Below are 20,911 nucleotides of genomic sequence, written 5' to 3'. Positions count from 1 at the left end.
AATGTGTCCACACCTGAACTTTTTTGATTCCAACCTCCAATCCCAAAACTGACTTACCCCCAGTCTTTCCCATCTTAGTAAATGCTATCATGATACACCTGGTTGCTCAAGTCAAAAATTTACAAGTCTACACTGTACACAAAAATTAACTCAAAATTGCTCAGAGTTTTAAATTTTAAGTGGAAAATGATAAAACTTTTAGAAGAAAACATAGGAGAAAATCTGCATCACCCTGGGTTTGGTGAAGAGACTGTTACATATCAAAAACATGATCCATGAAAGAAAAAAAATTGATGTTTTTTTTTTTAAATTTTAAGTCTGCTCTGCCAAAGACACTGTAAAGAGAATGAGAAAACAAGCCGCAGATTGGATGAAAATATTTGCAAAACATATATCTGATATAGGATTTATACCCAAAATACATAAAGAACTCTTATAACCAAATATATATACATAAAACTTCTAATACATATAATATAAATATATGCAATGCATATATATAGCTTCATATGCATGTGTATGTATATATAAATATATAAAACTTTACATACGTGTATATATATATAACTTTACACACACACACACAAATTCTTAAAACTGAACAGTAAAGAAAAAGCCAAATTTAAAAACAGGCAAAGATCTGAGCAGATACTTCACCAAAGAAGGTATACATATAACAAACAAATATATAAAAAGATGCTATCATTTTTCATTAGGAAATGCAAATGAAAACAATGAGATATTACAATGTATGCATCTATCAAAATCATTGAAAATACAATGCAACAGAATTCTCATTCATTGTGGGTGGAAATGCTTATATTTTGAGAAGACAATTCTGTACACTTATACAGACTATTTTCAAGATTATATCTGACATGGTCTACAGCATGTTCCACATTTTGGAAATCAGAAACAATTCTACAAAATAAAATTGAACTCCAGGAGTAGATCTGCCAAAATATATACTTGTTTATGTATTTTTATAAGAAATCATGACCAGTACTGAAAGTCTTTTGATTTTTCAGATTTACACTCTTGTAGTTCAGTAAAAATAAGAATCAAATTTTATTGAGAAAAATTTAGTTCTCATCTGCCTTCTCCTTTATATAAGTGAATTTAATATATACAATTTTTCCCTCTAAAAACTGAGTTTGTTGAGAATTTCAGTTATTCTTATGCATCCCTCAGATAGATATTTTTTTATTTCACTGTAAAAAAAATAATAAATGGTTTTTAAAAAGCAAAACATTACCCCTAACTTAACCCCTTTCTCTTTCCCATGTTATGATCTTGTCTTTGTCCATATGCATTCATATTTTTAAAAATGTGTCATGTTATAAATTCTCCATCTCTATTCATATTCCCTATTTGTTTCAGCCAGTATCTGAATGTACTTTCCAGTCCAATACAACAACCCACATTCCAGCACTTTTCTAATTTAGAAAATTAGAACATGGAAACTGCTGGATTCTACACTCCCCAGAGTTTCACTCATGGCTCTGAGTCTTTAGTGATGAGAAAATCTGAATGCTTGGGAGAGCAAGACACTGGTCTCCCACCTTGTAAGAAAGAAGGCAAAGTTCCAAGTAACTTCCTGCTCTCCTTTATGTATCATCTCTCCTTGCAGAACTCCTTCCCTTGTAAATTCACAGTATTCTCTTCCTATTCCTCATCCCCCAGAAAGAAGTCAGCAACATGCTAAATTTCAGGTGACAATGGTCACAACTTAATATATTTATTTTTTAAAAGTCCCATTACTACACACTGGAGAGAGCAAGACTTCCTCCAAAAAGAGCACCTACACCATAGTGAATTTCTACACATTGTAGGATCTGGCTGGTGGAAATATTTCAAAAAGGTCTTTCTGGCACCCTCCTATTGCCTTCCAAAAAAGGCAAAGCCAGCTGCAAGCTCATATCCCCAAAGATATAACAGAGGATTAAGCCTACCATGTAATTATAGAAACATGTAGCTCAGTACGTTCTCTTTTTATCCTTAATTGCTCCCAAGTGNCCTATTGCCTTCCAAAAAAGGCAAAGCCAGCTGCAAGCTCATATCCCCAAAGATATAACAGAGGATTAAGCCTACCATGTAATTATAGAAACATGTAGCTCAATACGTTCTCTTTTTATCCTTAATTGCTCCCAAGTGTATAAATTGGGACATGCAATTATCTATGTATTTGTTGGTTTGATAGTTTTTATATGTGACCCATTACACACTCCTATAAATCAAGATGGTTTCTTCTATTGTTCAGCANCTAATATTCTAGATGTGTGTGAAATGTGTTTCCTGTAAATTGGGTTTTAGATTTGAAGGCTTGATTAAATTTAGGTTTCAGTATATTGGTAAAAATACTTCATGGATGGAATCTCGTCATATCAGGTATAGTGTCTGGTTATCCCAGTTTTAGTGATGCTGATTAGTGGTAACAGCCTTCACTGAAAAGTTGCATAGATACGAGCCCGTTTCTGGTAATATGTGCAGGAAGAAAGATTGGAAAGAAAATGTTAACAGTCAGTTAGCTCTGCTTTAGGATTTAGGTGTCTTTTGTTTTTATACTTTTACTTTTCTGCGTTTTCCAGGACTTCACATTGGACATGCATTGCTTTTTATAAGAGAGGAAAACTTAAAATTATTTTTTTGTTAGCCTTGATACCTTTGGAAGATTAGATCCCAAAGTGTCCATTTGTTCTTCCTGTATTCCTTTTATTTTTAATAATCAAAGTCTTTTACAGTCTTAGGTCTTTTTTTTTTTTTTTAATAATAAGGCAAGTTTTAGGAAGGTAAATAGAAAACAAGTCTGTTTGCAGCCTCCAAGTAACAGTTCACAAATCAAGTTATATAAAGACAAATAGAAAACCATGTACATCTGAAAGTAAATCTAATTTATAGCTATCCCGTAATAAATTACAAATCATAATTGTATATTAAAGTGGTGTTTCTTGGGGCTCTCACCTACTGGCATCAGTTGATGTTCTCTTGTGAGAAGTGTGGTAGATTTGTTTGGGGGTATTTATATCTCTGAGAATGGCTCCTGCAGATAAATTTTTAGGATCCCTCTTCCCCCGGTGTTGATTGGTTCAGTGGTGAGTACCTAACCCAACACCAGCCAATATATATGCTCATGACTGACTAGCCAAAATTTTGATGCTGCCCCTTTAAGTATGCTTATAGGTAGGTGATAGGCTTTAGGTCTTTAAAGTAGGCTGATGAGTGCCATGTGTAAGCAGAAGCAACTAGTTGAGAGAGAAGAGGGGGAGAAAAGCTGGCCAGAGATCTTGTAATCCCAGGAGTCCGTTTCTCTTGAATGAAGCCTCTTTTTTTTTTTTTTAAATGATTTTATTTATTTTAGAGAGAGCCAGTGAGAGAGCCTGTGCGTGAGTGGGGGGAGGGGTCAGAGGGAGAGACTCTCAAGCCAGACTCCCTGCTGAGTGGGGCACCCGGTGCCAGGCTCGATGGGATCCGTGAGATCATGACCTGAGCTGAAACCAAGAGTTGGGTGCTCAACCTAACCACCCAGGCGCCCTGCAGCCTCTTGTTTTAAGGCCAGCTATACTTCATTTCCTGTGTCATTGAGACTCCTTGTATCTTTATAATAAACTCCTAAGTATGATTTTGTTCTTCATAACAAATTCATTGCTTAAACAAGATTGGACTTCATAATTTGTGAAAGCTTATGATTGTCACACATTTCATTTCAGGAAAGTGAAGATTAATGTCTTATATTTTTATGGAAAAAACATCCACATAGATATTTTTGATGACTTGTCATTAACATACCATAGTTTGCTTAGCTGCTTTTCACTGTCATTTGGAATGTTCTCTACAACTAGAGTAATCATGAACATTTTTGTACTCTTTTCAAAATTCAGGTTTAAATGAATGAGTTTAGTTAATCTGTATTTTAGCTTTTTAAGAATTCAGTTACCAGTTTTAAAAATAGAGCTGTTAATTAAAAAAGAATTGTTAACATGAGAGGACTTTAAAATACTTAGCTTGCAGTATAATTTGATAGGTTTCTTATGGGCCTATATTTTGACAGCATTTATTTTGTAGCTGTGTACTTCCGTATATATTCATCCATCCATATATATCCATTTATATGTATTTGCTTTAGTACTTGGATAATCTGACATGAATTGGAGTGACTGCCATACCTTTAAAGGTATAGGGTATCTTTGTTTCCCCTTAGTTGTTTTCTCTATAAAACCAAATTTGCTTTTATAACATTGGAGAAGACGAATCACTTGGTCTTGTTTTCTGAGTACTGTCCCACTGCCAAAAACTTCACTAACAATAAAATCTTCAGAAGATGTGTTTTTCTGAATCTTCCAGTTTTCCCCCCAGCGCTTTGCAAATAAAAGGCTTTATGAACAAATTAGGCTAATATGTATACATGTTTAAAAGTCCTTCTGATAATAAAATTCTCGACACTAAGCATGGAATGCTTAATGTAGAGAATTGAAAAAGGTTGGAAAAGTGTAAAGCAAATAAAAATTACTCAATGTTACATCTAGAAATAATGACTGCTAACATTTGGTGTATTTCTTTTTATGTTTTTTGTGTATAATTCTACATACCTACATCCTGTATTTTTCTTAATATTATTGTGATCATTTTCTCATGTTATGAATATTTTGCTTCTCATCTAACAAGTTTTAGATCTGTAAATGGTGCTAAAAACTTTTATTTCTGTTTCTCCCCAAATATCCATTTTCCTTTTATTTCCTACCATCTTACTTATCTAGATTTTATAAAGTTATCTAAAGTCTTAAAGTATGGAGCCACTTCTATTTTAACAAAGATGTTAAGTATCAAGCATCCTTCATGTTTAGCCTTGAATGGAAATGTTCTCTTTCAGATAATTTTTTAGGTGTGTGTACATCTTATTTTTCTTCAGTAGAAGGTTACACAATGGAAAGTTGTAATTTATATAAAGTGACAAATCGGAATGTTCCATTTCTGTGAAAAGACAATTTATTGTTTATTCTGTCCCTCATGTTTTCAAGACTGTCACTGGGACTGTTTAGGTCAGAATGAGCAGCCTATGCATCAAAAGGTCTGAAAAAGCACTTTTAAGATGTTTATGATAACTTTATACAAAATGCTAATAAAGCTGTGAAAATTTAGGATTGAATTGTCTGCCATCTTGCCATAGAGTAGAAGATATTCTTTGATTAAGCCATAAGCAAGTGAAGTTGATCATGATGTCTCGTGATTTTAGAGCCCAGAGGAGCCTTGGAGGTCATTCTATCTACTGATGCTAAAATGTGTGGGGTTAGACTGCCCTGGAGAAGTCAAGTGATTTGCTCAAGGTCACTCACCTAGCTAATGGTTTTAGATTTGAAGCCTCTAATTCAGCATGCTGCCTTACAAAAGTCATAGTGCACCATCAATAACAGTACTAGCCCCTCCCTCTCCAAAAGGCTTCCAAAGGAATTAAGAGAATAGAAGTTTTGACTTTTGACCTAGGTGCTGTTACATGTGAAGGTAATGAATGAGTATTTATATAATCAAAACACTACTACATTGTTTGGAAGTGGTACAGAAAAAATAGGGTTCCTGCCTATCGGTAATTTCTTTTAACTACGACTTTCAGCCCCATTCTAAATGGGAAAAATTGTGTTTTTGTTCTTCTTTTTTTTTTTTTTTTTGAATGACTACATGATACTGTATTAAGTGGATTTTGGTGATTTTTCATCTGCATTCTGATCATGTATTCATGATACATTGTTAATGTCAGAATCCATATTTTTATAATTAATGCTAGTGAAATTTTATAACAAGATAATGTTTAGTATTTTTAAAAGCTTGAATATAATTGACTCATTTTTATTTTCCAGAAAGTAGTACTCTGTTTATTTGTACAAATATATTTGTACAATGTAATATTTTTCACTACCTGCTTTGCCAGAGATTTTTATAGCTGCTGGGGATACAGTAGAGAACAGAACCAAAGACAAAGTCTTCATGGACCTTATATTCAAGTCTGAGATTTCAGTGTATTTGGAAAAAATAAAAAACAAATAAATTAAGGTGACTTCATTATTAAAATTCTAATGAAAATGTTTTAGGGCTTGGATGTAAAATATAAGATATTTCTTAGTGTTTATGATACTTATTTCAGGAAATATTCAGTTGACTTGTGTATGGGACCAAGGGAAATACAATGTCCATTTAAAAATCTTTTTCATATGTTAATGATTTGACTGCAGTTTCATGGCTTATTGCTGTAGAAATCTACCTGGAATGCTTATGAATTGGAAACAACTGTAGCTAGGTAGTTCGCATAAAATACCTATAGAATTTATGAGAGTTCAAGCTCTGGTGTCTCACCTGGTTTGACTTCCTCCTTCCATTGCTTTGTAGTTTATGGCCTTGGACAAGTGTTTTAACTTCTCCGAGTCTGAGTTGAGTTACCTGTAAAATGGGGATAATACAGTGTCTACCTCGTAGGCTTGTTATGAGGGATATAATTCATGCAAAGTTCTTGACACACAGTGCCCTAAAAGCCTAGCTGTTACAAAAACTTGTCTTGTTAGCACTATTTTTATTGTTATTGCTACTGCCATGCTACTATTATTGTGGAGAATCTTAGTAGATATTCTGTATACTATACAGTATATATTCAACATGCAAAATTTTTCTGTAACTGGAGAACTGTGTGATCAGTGATCTGTTAATTTGCTAAAACCTGTGGAAACAATGGTGTGTAGTCATCACCTGGTTTGCTACAGTTGCATTACTTAAGGTATTTGAGCTGAGCATCCAGCCTTCCTCTTTAGGATTTTTACCTATTCTGTTTCAGTAAAGGTAGGATGAAGGAGTAAAAATGTAATCGTTCACCTAAATGACTTAAGATCTAGAATTACAGCATTTGAAACAAAGCATGCATATTTCTGATATTTTTATTTTGTTACATGTTAATTAAAAAGAATCCACGTGACTATTCAACCATACTTCCAGTGCGTATTTAGCCAACAAATAAGTATTAAGCAGCTATTATGACTTACGGTCTGTGTTAATTACTCCAGTTCACTCAGGAATGAATTGACTGTTTCTTCTTAGGGAGCTTATAGTTTAGTTGGATGAGATAAGACATCTACGTAAATAATAAAGTGAGAGAGGTGCCGTGAGAAGAGGCATAGATTATGTGCTGTGTGAATTCTGTGGTCAGCCATGTTTCTCCTCCAAGATTCATGCTTTGGTTCATTGCACTGTCTATTAATTATTTGGAGGTCACTAACTGAGACTGTTCATCATAGCCAAGAACTCAGAAAGACCTTGTTAAGAACTGAAGGGTCTGAAAATTGTGTGTACTACAATTTTACGAATATTGGTAGAAGATAGGAGATTTCTGGGTTTAGAGACAAAGGACTTTATTATTCATGACAGTGCATGTAACATGAGCTTCATATTTGAGTTGATTTCCTTTGCCCCCTCAAAGGGCAACACACAGGGGTTCAATTCGGGCAGATGCTACTCACATAGTGGGTTTGCGTAATAGCTGAGAAGCCGTTGAGTGTAGGGAATCTGAGTCTTTGCTAATGGGTCGCATGGAAACTTACCTGACCTTTTTTTCCTAGAGGAAGACCTTACCTTTATTATACAGGGCAGTAAAAGGCCTGCTCTCTCCTCAGGAGGGAGGCATTGTTTTCCACACTGTTCATTCTTTACATCCTTAACAAGATAGTCTGGATGAAAGTCCCAGTGCCTCCACTTTGAAAACATGCAGAAATGCTAGAGACCCATAGAGAATTATCTACAAACAGGCCTGGAAGTAGCTAGCCTAAATGGGTGTCACAGAGTTCATGAATTAATGTTCATGTACATTGCCTGTTCTTAAACTGCATCTCAGAGGACTTTTCTGTTTCTGAAATGCTGTATGCTATATATTACTGCTTATCCTGAATTAAAATTTGATTCTCTAGAGTGGGTGTTTGATTCTCTAGTGGGGTGTTTAGGAGTGGGTGTCCTGATGTCTTTAATTTACTTTGCGTCAAAAATAAGATGGATGGGTGGACAGAGAGATGGATAAATAGATTGATAGTCTCAGAGTAAATACAACAAAATGTTAATTGTTGAATCTCGGTGATGGATATATGATTGTATACAATGATTTCAGTTTCTTTGTATGAAAATTTGCAATAAAATGTTGGGGGAAAAGCCAAGCCAACTGCTGTCTTCTATTCTCTCCCCCAACTCAGTTTTCTTTGCAACTAAATTCACCTTGGCATTCCAAGAAAACTTCAGTGGCAATTCATATCAAAATATAGATGGATGACAACATTTAAAAAGTTTGTTTAGTCAGAGTAGTTCACGTTTAGCTGTTTTAAGCATAATGGGGTTCTTCTTAAGATTGGGGATTTGGAGAATATGGGTCCCACTTTTAAAAGGAAATCATTGTTCTGCATGCTAGCATTTTAGGTATACAGCCTTACTATAAAGCATGCTTCATGCAGGAAGAATATTTTTAGGTAAAGGAGGCAGACCAGTCCCACTTGGGATATCCTTCTTGGTGAGCTGCCCTAAACTTTTACTACATTTTTGAAGTTTTAGGTTGCAGTTTTCTTCAAATTTATGTCCAAACTTTTTTTACACAGATGCCATATTTGTGTCTGTTACATTTCTGATTTTTAGAATTTGCGGCAGGGCATGGGATTTTGGCTTACTGGCAATAGCAATTCAATTGTAGCTGGAATTAGGACACAAAACTTAGTGACAGGAAATGTTACGGCTGTTTAAAAATGAGGCTAAAGGAGGAGACAAACCATGTAATTATAAAAGGTAGGGTTCTTCTGGTTATAGTTTTTTTGTTCAGTTGATGAGTACAAGTAAATGTAACCTGTACCCTGTGGAATTTTCTTGTTTTATATGGAATACTATTACATATAAACAGTGAAATTTCTAACCTAGGAAGTATGTATGAAATGGCAGCTGTGACTGGTGACTGGTATGCTATTACGTAATCTTAAAATGGACTGTTTCAGTGATTGTTTCTAAATGTTAAACTAAGCATTTACATTAGACAATTGACAGGATTTTCCTCAAGTAGAGGGATTAAATTTTGGAACTCCTCAAAAAGTACTTGTTTTTTATGTAAATTGCTTCAGATGTTTACTTTCTCATCAAAACTGCTTTTCACTTTTTTTTCAGGTCTTTTTTTTTAGGTTACATCAAGGATCAGCTTTTCTAAAAAAAAATATTGTTTTGCATAAATGAAAAATATGTACGGTTTATAGAATTACCAGAAAGTTTAATATCCATGTAATCACTGCCTAGGACAAGAACTAGAACTTGGCTGTTGTTCTAAAAACCTTCTTCGTACCCTCCCAGTTACTATATCATTCCTTGCAAAGTTGATCCTTGTACTGTATGGTTATCATTTACTTGTTTTTCTTAATGGCTTAACACCCTGAGCTTTGCAAAAGGTAAGTTTTCAGTTAGTCAAGCAGGACATCTGATATAATGCAGTGGTTTTTAACCCTATTGGACAGGATATCCCATTTTTATATTTTATATTGTTTAATGCCCATTTTACCATTCAAAATGAAATTCATGTATAACATTGCCTACCACCATACAAATTTAAAATTTTAATATAATGTCCTAATTATAACATAAAGGAGAAGTAAAAAGGAAATTTATAATGAAATAAGCATTTCAGTGTAAATGTTTGGGCATGACTTTAACAAGAGGGGATGAAGTAGCCAGATACTTGTAACCTTCCTAATAACAAATAAGTTTGGATTTAGGTGAACACAACATTTATCTGAATAGGGCTGACTGGTTTTCTTTAGCGTTTTGAAATAAGAGCAAAATAAGAAAATTTATGCATATGGGTAGAATTGTGTGTGTCACCTACAAATGTCTGCTGATGTAAGTATGTTGTGATTCAAGTATCATGAGTAGTAGCATTGCTTTGGTAGGATAATTTTCTGTAATGGTAAACTTACCTTTTCAAGTTTTGGAGGAAAGAACAGATTTTTCCTTTTCTACACAATAGATAATATTTCTGGAAAAGAGATTTTTACCAGTATGAAATTTCTGGGAGGGGTATTTGAAAATTCCATAGGATGAAGGCGCGATACTTTTTTGTATGGGACTGCCCAGGCATTGCGTTGTGTCTAACATTCTGTTCATTCCTCCCCCCCAGTAGCATCGCTCACTCAATCCTGTCAGACAGAAATACCTGTGAGGGGTTTTTAGGATTTGGTTGTGGTGCTTTCAATAAATTATATAACTTTTCCTCTATTTTTGAGGGTCTGTAAAGGTAGATTTCACCAGGTCTTTTTAACGTGGAGGGTTCAGGGATCTATGATATGGTAGCTTTTTTCCCCCCTTGGTTGGAAATTTCTTTATTATTACTTATTAAGCACTAGCTTAATGGCGCAGAAAATTTCAGATCACCCCTTGACAACCCGTTCTTCCCTTTCCCACCCAAATTCTTTTTTTTTATAAAGATTTTATTTATTTATTTGACAGAGACAGAGAGGGAACACAAGCAAGGGGAATGTGAGAGGGAGAAGCAGGCTTCCCGCAGAGCAGGGAGCCCCATGCAGGGCTTGATCCCAGGACTCTGGGATCATGACCTGAGCCAAAGGCAGACACTTAAGGGCTGAGCCACCCAGGTGTCCCTCCCACCCAAATTCTTGCTAAAGAGCTCTTAAAGGCACATTCTCTACTCCCTTCTGTATAAAACTTGATCAGATAAAATCAAAGAACTGTGTACATTTTGCTGTAAAATGCTGCCCATGGTGGTGGAAACAGTGTTTGCCCAGGCTTCTTTTGTTGTCCAGGTTCTGAAAAACTCTTGTTTATGAATTGTCTCTTCACAAAGCCTTCATTTCCCCCCTCCCCCCACCTGCCCTAATCTCTCTATCTCACCCTTACCCCCTCCTCCCCAAATTCCACGTAAATTTTTTGTGAATATTTGACTGTGTCATTTGGGCTGTAGTATATAGCTTTCATCAGATTCTCAAAGGGTTCTGTGACCCACAAAAGTGGATCAGATGTTTTTCTCCATGACTTCTTAGAACAATTAAATCTGGTTATTCTTATGCTAATGTTCATCAGTACTTGCTGAGTTTCCATTTTAACCTGGAAAATGGGCTCAGACTCTGAGCTGTCCCCTGGGAGAGCAGCTCTTACTGAGATGCTCAGGTAGAGGGACACAATGGAACAGAAAAATTCAAAATCAGTGTTAGGTGGGATTGTTCACTTGTTAGGTGGGTATTTTCACATATTACTATAAGGTTAATACCTTCATTTAACAACTTGTTTCAAATTGGTGGCATTTTTCTTTAGACATATTATCTTTATCTTTACATAGTTTGCATTTTTGTTTCACAACCACAATCTATTATTAAGGATTTATAAGCAATATACATTTTAATACTCTTTCAGAATTCATATGTTGATGAAAATTGACATATAGTCATTTTCTGAATCACTTTTAAAAGTCCGTTATTTTACCTTATTTTGGAAAATTGGTATTTTCCTCTAAAATTGAGGTGATTTAAAAAATTGAATTAAAAAAAATCTTACGTAAGTATGTTATAAAAAATAGGATTGTTCAAAATTAAAGTTCTGTGAAAGGTTTCTTTTGTCATGTTGCTAAGAAATTGTTTTTTTAATCCATGATTGCTGCTAATGTTAGAGTTCTATTTGAAATAGTCCTGTAAAAATTTATACATTCTCAAATAAATATCTGTAGTAATTTATGAATTTTGAGAAAGTTAAGAAATGAAATGTTATATCTTTTAAGACTCCTAGTGTCATCAGTAGTTTAAAATGTGTCTGTAGCCAATGATAATTGTGGGTTCAAGTGCAAAATGGACAGATTGCAATATTACTCTTTACCTCTCTTATGCTAGTATATGGTGGAGTTGTTAATTAGCTGCTTGTTGAAAAATGTAAGTATTTGGGATTGAAGAAGTAAAGGGGGTAAAATAATATGCAAATTGAGGGATTAATGTTACCGTATAATTAAAGCAAGCTGTTCAAAAGATCATACTTTGTATATATACTTTAAAAAAAACACATGCATACCTGTTGATTTAAATAGCTATTTTTCATTAATTTTTTTTCGTAGCTGTTTCTCTCCCTCTATGTTTTCTACTAATGTTTTCTTATTTCTGTCTTCTCCCTCTTAAGAGTTCCAAATCTTTGTTAGAAAATGTTTTACAACTTAAAATTTAAGTGTAAGGTAAGATCATTTCACTCCTTAGGGCTTGAAATAAGTACCTTTTATGGCCTTAACTTGAAGTCTGTTTTCCTCTGGTCGCATTAGGTAGATCTGTTTTCATCTTCTGCACTCTTCCTAATGCCTCTTTTCATTTGACTATTTGTTGTTCCCCTTCAAATCTTTGTCTTAGATGGTTTTCCAATATTCAACTAAATGGGAAACTATCTGCTGGAGTTGAAGAATTTTCTCATTCTGGGCTCCATACTATAAGGTTGCTTATAGATATGCTCATTTTTGTTTATTTAAATAAAGGTAGTCTCTATAATAGTTGTCTCTGATTTCACCATTTCTGCTTTTTAAAAAATATAACTTAAAACTGATTGCTTTGAAAGCCATTTAAAATTGGTTTTGGGTTAGTTAGGAATGTGCAGTTATTGCTGCTTCTTGGGACATACTTTTAAGTTTATCTTTTGTGCCCAATGTAAAAGGTATTCATTTTTTTGTCTAATTTAATTTATATAATGTCTTACAGGCTTTTCTTCAGCCAAGATAAAAAATGGCTATAATCTTTCTTTTACCCTCTTTTTAAAAAAATGAGGTTATACTAGTTTAGGACTAACTTAACTCAGGTAGGAGTGGATTACCTTTCTGGGTTCTTTGTCTTGGAATCTCATGTTTGGGTATATCACCAAAGCTTTAGAAACTTTGTATCTAGAGCATTTGACCTAGTGCTCATAATAAACACTTAACAGATATTTGAGGAAATGAACGAATGAGTAAATGAATCAAACCTAATTGAGAAGTGAAGCAAAAGCACTGTTGTCATTTGACGTAGTATCTTCAGATGCAGGGATTTTTGCAGTTTGCTTGGCAAAATGGATTTGAAGACTTGGCACTGGTTTGCAGACCACTGGAAAAACCATCTTTTTAATAATGTGGTTTAAGAGCACACTGTAAGAATATAATTGTGGGCTTATTTCATAAATGAAAACTTTGGAAATACTTTTTATTTGATAGAAATAATACATGTTCATATAGAAATTTTGTAAAATATAGTAAGGAATGAAAAAAAAAGTTATTTGTAAGTCTACCACCTGGAAAAAAGTACTGCTAGTTTTTTGATATAGTTAGGTGCACAGACTTCAATATATACTTTAAAATTGATTACATTCGGTTTTGAATTCTGCTTTATATATGTGAATCCAGTGAACGTTTTTTTCTGTTTTTGTTTTTTAAACCTTACAGGCCCCTTCACAGATGTAGTCACTACAAATCTTAAGTTGCGAAATCCATCTGATAGAAAAGTCTGTTTCAAAGTGAAGACTACAGCACCTCGTCGGTACTGTGTGAGGCCCAACAGTGGAATTATTGACCCGGGATTGACTGTGACTGTTTCAGGTAGCAAATCATGTTCTGAATTTGAGCAGTATTGTATTCTGACGTTTTTATGGTTATGTTGAATTTGGTTTTAATTAACTGGGTTTCATCTGGAGGGAGGGAGATAGTTTTTAAGTTATTCTGGCTTGCCTTTAGTCATGTCCTTCTGTTATCTCTTACTATATGCCAACTGTTGCAGAACATTTCTCACCCTTATCTTGTGGATGAGGGTGTCTGTGGTCAATTTATAAGCAATAATTGTCATTTTAAAATTTTTACTTATCCTTTATTTCTACTGCTCAGTATCACATTCTTTGCCCTTACTATTTTATCTCTGAAATATTACATCATTTTTATGATTGATCATTCTTTTTAGATCCCTAGCTATTGTCACATGTTGCATGCAGCTATACAAGTATTATTCTAAGTCTTGCTTAAAAATGTACCATGCCTCTTTTTTGCTGATTGTATCAAATTAGATGAATGTTTTTACCTTTCATTATAAATGCCAAAGTTTAATTTTTTGGCTCTCTTTTGTGTTTACTTGTAGTCCAAGGAATATGCTTGGTTCCCTCCACCCATGGATTGCTTACTCCTGCTGTGGAGTCTGTGCTGTTGCCATAGTTAATGCCCTCTGTAAACTTCCTTTCTCCTGTCAGACTTCCCAGAACAGTACTCCTTAACAATATTATCTGACATAGCTGAGAAATAGGAAGCAAGTATGAGAACGTATCTTAATTATAGGAGAACCTCTTAGGCTTCACACAGAGACCATTTACTCTTACTTTCTAGCAGTAGTTCTCACCTCCCACTCACTGTATGTCATGATAATTGGTGGAGCAGAAACACACATGGACCTCTCTCAGCTCAGAATCTCTAGGGGCATGGCCTAGCCATGTATATGTTTTTAAAAAACAAAACATGCCTGGGTGATCCTGATAAGTATTCCTAAGATACTAACTCTGTATCGTTTTCCTGGCTTTTAAATCCACAGCAGATTAAAAACACCAAATTATACAAAGAGTGAGAGCCTACAGCAAGCCCACGTAGAGTACTTAGAATAGAACTTGACTGCAAAGGTAGCGAGGGACTTACTGTAGAGTTCTCTGCAACACTGAATCGTCCTTTAGTAGGTATAGCCAAAAACGCAGAGCTAGTAGGCCCTAGAAGAGATGTTTTTAGTGAGTCTTGTGATATGGTGGCTTGGGAGGAATGTGTTTGTGTTTGTCCAAGTTCATGGGAAAGATAGATAGGAAAGAAGATAAAGCAATGATACACACATTCTGGAAGTTGCTCTCTAAATCTTTAAGCCTTTTAGCTAAATTGGAAGAAAATAGAATTATTTCTATCCATGTGGTTAAAAACATTTTTGGTGGATCTAGTTTTATCTTTAGGAATCTGTAAAACTATTCAGAATGGCTGTTTCTTGGAGGCTTCTAAATTGCTGAAGTTTTATTGTATTATTATTTCTTAAGAAAAGTTTGTTTGCGCAGGTTCACTTACATGTGGGTTTTTTTCGATAAAGACAGTATGGTACTGTCAGTGTATTTTCTCTTATGATGTTTTAGATTTATTTTCATTTTTTTAAATTTTTTAAAGAGTTTATTTATTTGAGAGAGAGAGAGACCACGCATGTACAAGCAGGGCTGGGAGAGGGGCAGAGAGAGAGGGAAAAGCAGACTCCCCACTGAGCAGGGAACTCGAAGTGGGACTCCATCTCAGGACCCTGGGATCATGACCTGAGCCGAAGGCAGACGCTTAACTGATTGAGCCACCCGGGTGCCTCTCTCTATCTCTCTCTTTCTTATTTTTTTTTAAGATTGATTTATTTATTTGAAAGAGAGTGCCTGAGCAGGGGAGGGAGAGAATCTCAAGCAGACTCCCCGCTGAATGCAGAGCCCAATGCCAGACTTGATCTGAAACCTCAGCTGAAACCAAGATGCTCAACCAACTGAGCCACCCAGGCACCTTTCTCTTATGATTTTTTTTTTTTTTTAAGATTTATTTATTTGAGAGAGCGTGCGTGTGAGCCCGGAGGGGGGCAGAGGGAGAGAAGCAGACTCCCTGTTGAGCCTGGAGTCCGACGCGAGGCTTGATCTCATGACCCTGAGATCACACCTGAGCCAAAATCAAGAGTTGGACAGCCAACCTGGGTGGTGAGCCACCCAGGTACCCATCTTATGATTTTCTTAATAACATTTTCTTTTCGCTAGCTTACTTTATTGTAAGAATGTAGTACATAATACATACAGCATAGAACATCTGTGTTAATCCATGGTTTATGTTATTGGTAAGGCTTCTGGTCAGCAGTAGGCTATTAGTACTTAAGTTTTTGGGGAACCAAAAGTTATGTGCGGATTTTCAGCTGCATGGGGGGTTGGCACCCCCAGTCCCTTTGTTGTTCAGGGGTCAACCTGTACTTTTCGAAACACTTTGTCTCCCGTAAACCCCTTTTGTTGAACATCTGACATACTAAAAACTACAGACACACCTGTTTACGTAGCACACCCTCAGATTCTTCTCCAATTAGAATTTGGCTCTTCAGTTTTTAGTGTATTGCCTTTCCTTATAAGGAGCCATTCAAAGTGTGCTTCCTTCTCTAGCAGCTTTTCCTTGATTGACTCTGTCCTGCATACTCATTTCTTTTTTTCCTTTCTCTCTTTAGCACTTAGTTTTTTGGGTTCTTTCAGTTTGACATATTTATATATATTTTTAAGATTTTTTATTTTATGGTCTGCAATAACTTAGAATGTAACTGTCATAAAGTCACAACCATGTTTTAAGTTTTCTTTTTATTCAGTCCCTACTGATGAGCCTACAGTGATTGCTCAGTGAAGGGCATTAATGGACATTTACTGTGCTTTATTTGGATTCTGAGGCATTTTATCCTGTGCATTTTTTTCTGCTATGTATTTGCCCGTTTAAAAACTTTTTTAGCCACGATGGGAGTTGACATCTCAGATACACCTTAGAAATATGATTTTCTTATGTAATTGCTATTTCTCACATTTGCTTAATTGTACCTGTCTTTTTGAAAGTGTTGATGTACATATATAAAAGATATATCTTAGAAATAATTTACATGTTAGCAGGGGAATAATTTATACCATAGCATATACATATTTTGTGTAACTGTAGATTTGTTCTTACAGTCTTTGTAATATAAATTGAATAAAAGTTTCTCATCACCTCTAATTATAAGGAACCCCTAAAAATCCTCTTAAAGATTTTAATCTGAGTTTATAGGTGTTGTAATAGTTAATGTTGGTAGCATTTTGAAAATTTGCCCAAACTTAAATTTAGAGGGGATAATCATAGATTAATATTCATTTTTTAAGTAGCTGTATATTTTGTGGGTTGTTAAAATAGTTGGAAACCATAAAGTTGATTCTGGATCCTAAATGTAAATAATCCAGTATTAGGTTTCTTTCTTTCTTTTTTTTTTTTTCTTTAAGATTTTACTTATTTGACAGAGAGAGAGAGCGAGAGAGGGAACACAAACAGGGGGAGTGGTAGAGGAAGAAGCAGGTTCCCAGCGGAGAAGCCTGATGCGGGGCTTAATCCTAGAACGCTGGGATCACGTCCTGAGCCGAAGGCAGACGCTTAACGACTGAGCCACCCAGATGCCCCTAGTATTAGGTTTCTTGAACCCTTCCTGGTTTTCTTTAAATTTGCATATTAGTGAATAAAATAGGAATAATAAGCAAGCAGGTGCAGAAGACACAAAGTAATGTGTCCTTTCTTCTTATTTAGTAATGTTACAGCCTTTCGACTATGACCCCAATGAGAAGAGTAAACACAAGTTTATGGTACAGACAATTTTTGCTCCACCAAACACTTCAGATATGGAAGCTGTGGTAAGTATAGAAGTGGAATAGAATTTATTTTGCGGGATGTTGTTTAAACCGTGGGGTTTGTATAGTTTTTATTTGAGAAAGATAATTTTTAATTTAAAAAATATGTAAATCTGTTAATTACACTTAGGTAATCCTGACTTCAAGAATGAAAGAATTTTGAAATAGTATTTCTTAGAAACAGTTTAGAAATGCTACTATTAGGAAGAAAGTCCTTCAATCTCTAGAGATGTCAATGTGATTTTAACAGATGGTGATAGTAGGTTTCTTGAGGGTTATATACAAAGTTCTGTGGTATTGCCAGATAACAGTGGCAGCTTGATCAGTATGGAGTGCTGCACTGAGTCCTGGCTGAGCCACAGACTCCACTCCTGCTCTGAACAGCTACAGTGTCCCCTGAGGTAAAACCTGTTACTTATCCCGTGAGGTGTGAAACCTATTTGTCACAATCATACTTTCTCTGTCTCATGTTGGTTTTGTTTGTTTTTAGTGGAAAGAGGCAAAACCTGATGAATTAATGGATTCTAAATTGAGATGTGTATTTGAAATGCCCAATGAAAATGATAAATTGGTAAGTAGGAAAATGTGAGAAGATGGAAGCTATTAAGTTCTCATATACTTTGAGATTAATTTTGCTTCTGTTTTTGGCCATTTTGGGTTGTGTGATGATGCTATTCTACATTTTAATACTTAGTGCTTATTTAGGTTTAAAAAAAAACCTTGATATGCGTCTTTCATTTTAGAACATTTTGTCCACTCGAAAGAAAATACTTCTAGATCTACAATCTTCATGATGGAGAAGAATCATTACTTCTCCCATTGCCACTTTTTAAAATCAAGTTCTTTAGAATGAGACACACATCTGCATAAATATAATTAAGTAATAGACATAAACCACCTTTTGACAACTGTATACTAGCAGCCTGGGGATAAAAGATTTAATTTACATGGACGTGCAGTTTATTCTAAGTTTGGCTATTCCCAGGTATTTTGTTCACTGTTGATTTTGGTCAGAATCCATCTGATTTTATTTCTTAGTAAATAATTTTTATGTTGCATTTTGATTAGTGTGAGTAAAATACAATTTGGAGGACAGAGGAGTATATGTGTATAGCTTAGAAAGTTGTCAGTGAATGTATAGAATGAGTTACCACTTTCCCTGTATTCTTCTGAAATGCAGATTTTAATCTTTTTCTATGGTTTGTTGGAGGGACTTGAAAAGGCTAAGTAGGTTTTTTCTTTTGGTAACTTGATATGTAAAATACAGGTAAATAGAAATGGCGAGTACAGTTAGATTACAGTCTGTCATGACTTTTGTCTTAATCTGGAAGTCATTTGCCCTATTGAAAAGGAAATTTGCAGATTAGATAAGTACCTGGACTCTATTATTATTACTCTCTTAGGATAAGCTGAAATGAAAGAGTCCCTGAGTGGTAATTATTTATTGTGTCTTTTAATGCCCTTTTAAAGGGATGTTGAGATATTTGCCAAAAAAACAAACAAACAAACAAACATGAACACATATATTCTTACTGGAAAGTGAGGGTTCACTGGCATGTTGATGCTTCCCATTTGGAGTTTACTTTCTCTTTTGCCTATGCTGCCAGAAAGCTAATAGCTTGCATAACTCTTACTGTTGGAACTGAGAAAATGTAATTGCATGTTGTCTTGGTCAACTATATTTTTATTTTTTTCCAGTTTTATTGAGATATAGTTGACATACAGCACTGTATTAAGTTCAAGGTGTACAACGTAATGGTTTAACATACATATATTGTAAAATGATTACCGTAAGTTTAGTTAACATCCATTATGCCATTTAGATACAAAAAAAGGAAAAAATGTTTTTCTCCTTGTGCTGAGAACTCTTAGAATTTACTGTTTTAACTTTCAAATACACCATACACCTGTGTTAGCTATAGTCATCATGTTGTACATTATATCCCCAGGACTTAATTTGCATCATAATTGGAAGTATTATACCTCTTGACCACCTTTAACCAGTTCCCGCATATTCTTCCCTTGCGTCTGGTAACCACAAATCTGGTCATTTCCATAGGTTTGTTTTTAATTTTTTGTTTTTTAGATTCCACATATAAGTGAGATCATGCAGTATTTGTCTTTCTTTGACTTACTTCACTTAGCATAGTGTGCCCTTGGTGTCCATCCATATTGTCACACATGGCAGGATTTCCTTCTTTTTGGTGGCTGAGTAATACTCCATCTTCTTTTTATACACACACACACACACACACACACACACACATATATATTAGACACACCACAACTTCTGTATTCATTCGTTGGTCAGTGGCCACTTAGGCTGTTTCCACGTCTTGATTGTTGTAAACAGTGCTGNCACACACACACACACATATATATTAGACACACCACGACTTCTGTATTCATTCGTTGGTCAGTGGCCACTTAGGCTGTTTCCACGTCTTGATTGTTGTAAACAGTGCTGCAGCAAACATGGGGATGCAGGTATCTCTTTGATGTAGTGTTTTCATTTTCTTCGGATATATTTCCTGAAGTAAAATTGAGTGGAAACACATCTGGATATTTTCTCACTTAGTGTTATGTCATCTTTTATAATTCTTTAGTAAACTTGGAGCTGTTACTGTCTTTCATCTGGACTTCTGTTATACTCTGTATAGCAGACAATTTGAGATTATAGTCTGCAAAGGGCTCACCCAAGTAGTTGATATTGTCGATTCAGAGTAAAAAACCAAGCCAGAAGTTGATGAAAATGATATGGCTACCATAGTTGCACCTAGCCATTTTAAGCACCCCATAGAGGAGAGTAGCAGGTATACCTTCACATAGGTATGGCACATAGTAATCCAAGAAAGCGGTTTTGGGTCTGCTAAAGGGCCTGAATCAATACTGAATGTAGTTTCTGGAGTCCCATACCATGGAGCATGAACAGAAATAGTTTGGCCCTCGAGCCTTTTCAGAGCAGGTATCATTAGTAATCCAGAGTCTGTTCAGTATAATTTCAGAGTACTCCAGAGACTGATTCTGAGCCTAGACGAACTAGCTACAGAATATATTTCTGCTAATTGAACTACTTGGGATTGTGGTATAGTTACTGCCTTATTAAATGGGAAGGAATAAAGATCATTTTTTAAAACATTTTCTTTGGAAGAACTTTAAACACTTAGAGTAAGTATAGTGAACCCCTGTGAACCCATGACTGGCTTTAACGATGACCAGTTTATGGTTAATCTTATTTCATCTAACCACCCCCCCCCTTTTCGTCTCACATATTGTTTTAAGGCAAATCCAGATGTAATATAATTTTATTTGGAATTGTTTTGGTATGTATTACTCAAAGATAAGAACTTTGAAAAAAGGAGAAAAGAATTTAATGACAATACTATCATTACCCCTTTTATTTTTTAATTTAATTTTATATTCAGTTAACATACAGTGTATTATTAGTTTCAGAGATAGAGTTCAGTGATTCATCAATTGTATATAA

General features: G+C 35.0%; 1 protein-coding gene across 2 annotated transcripts in view; it reads left to right on the top strand.

Moving 5' to 3' along the window:
• Positions 1-20,911, top strand: part of VAPA (VAMP associated protein A) — a 39,812-nt gene that overhangs the window by 5,380 nt on the left and 13,521 nt on the right. For both annotated transcript variants that reach the window (XM_002921720.4, XM_002921721.4), the window contains exons 2-4: positions 13,439-13,591; positions 17,324-17,427; positions 17,915-17,995. In XM_002921720.4, coding sequence (XP_002921766.1) covers positions 13,439-13,591; positions 17,324-17,427; positions 17,915-17,995 — 338 coding nt within the window. The remainder of the gene's footprint in view (positions 1-13,438; positions 13,592-17,323; positions 17,428-17,914; positions 17,996-20,911) is intronic.

This window comes from Ailuropoda melanoleuca, chromosome 14 (genome assembly GCF_002007445.2).
Source record: "Ailuropoda melanoleuca isolate Jingjing chromosome 14, ASM200744v2, whole genome shotgun sequence".
Classification (NCBI taxonomy): domain Eukaryota; kingdom Metazoa; phylum Chordata; class Mammalia; order Carnivora; family Ursidae; genus Ailuropoda; species Ailuropoda melanoleuca.
This window is presented reverse-complemented; position numbering and strand designations above follow the sequence as displayed.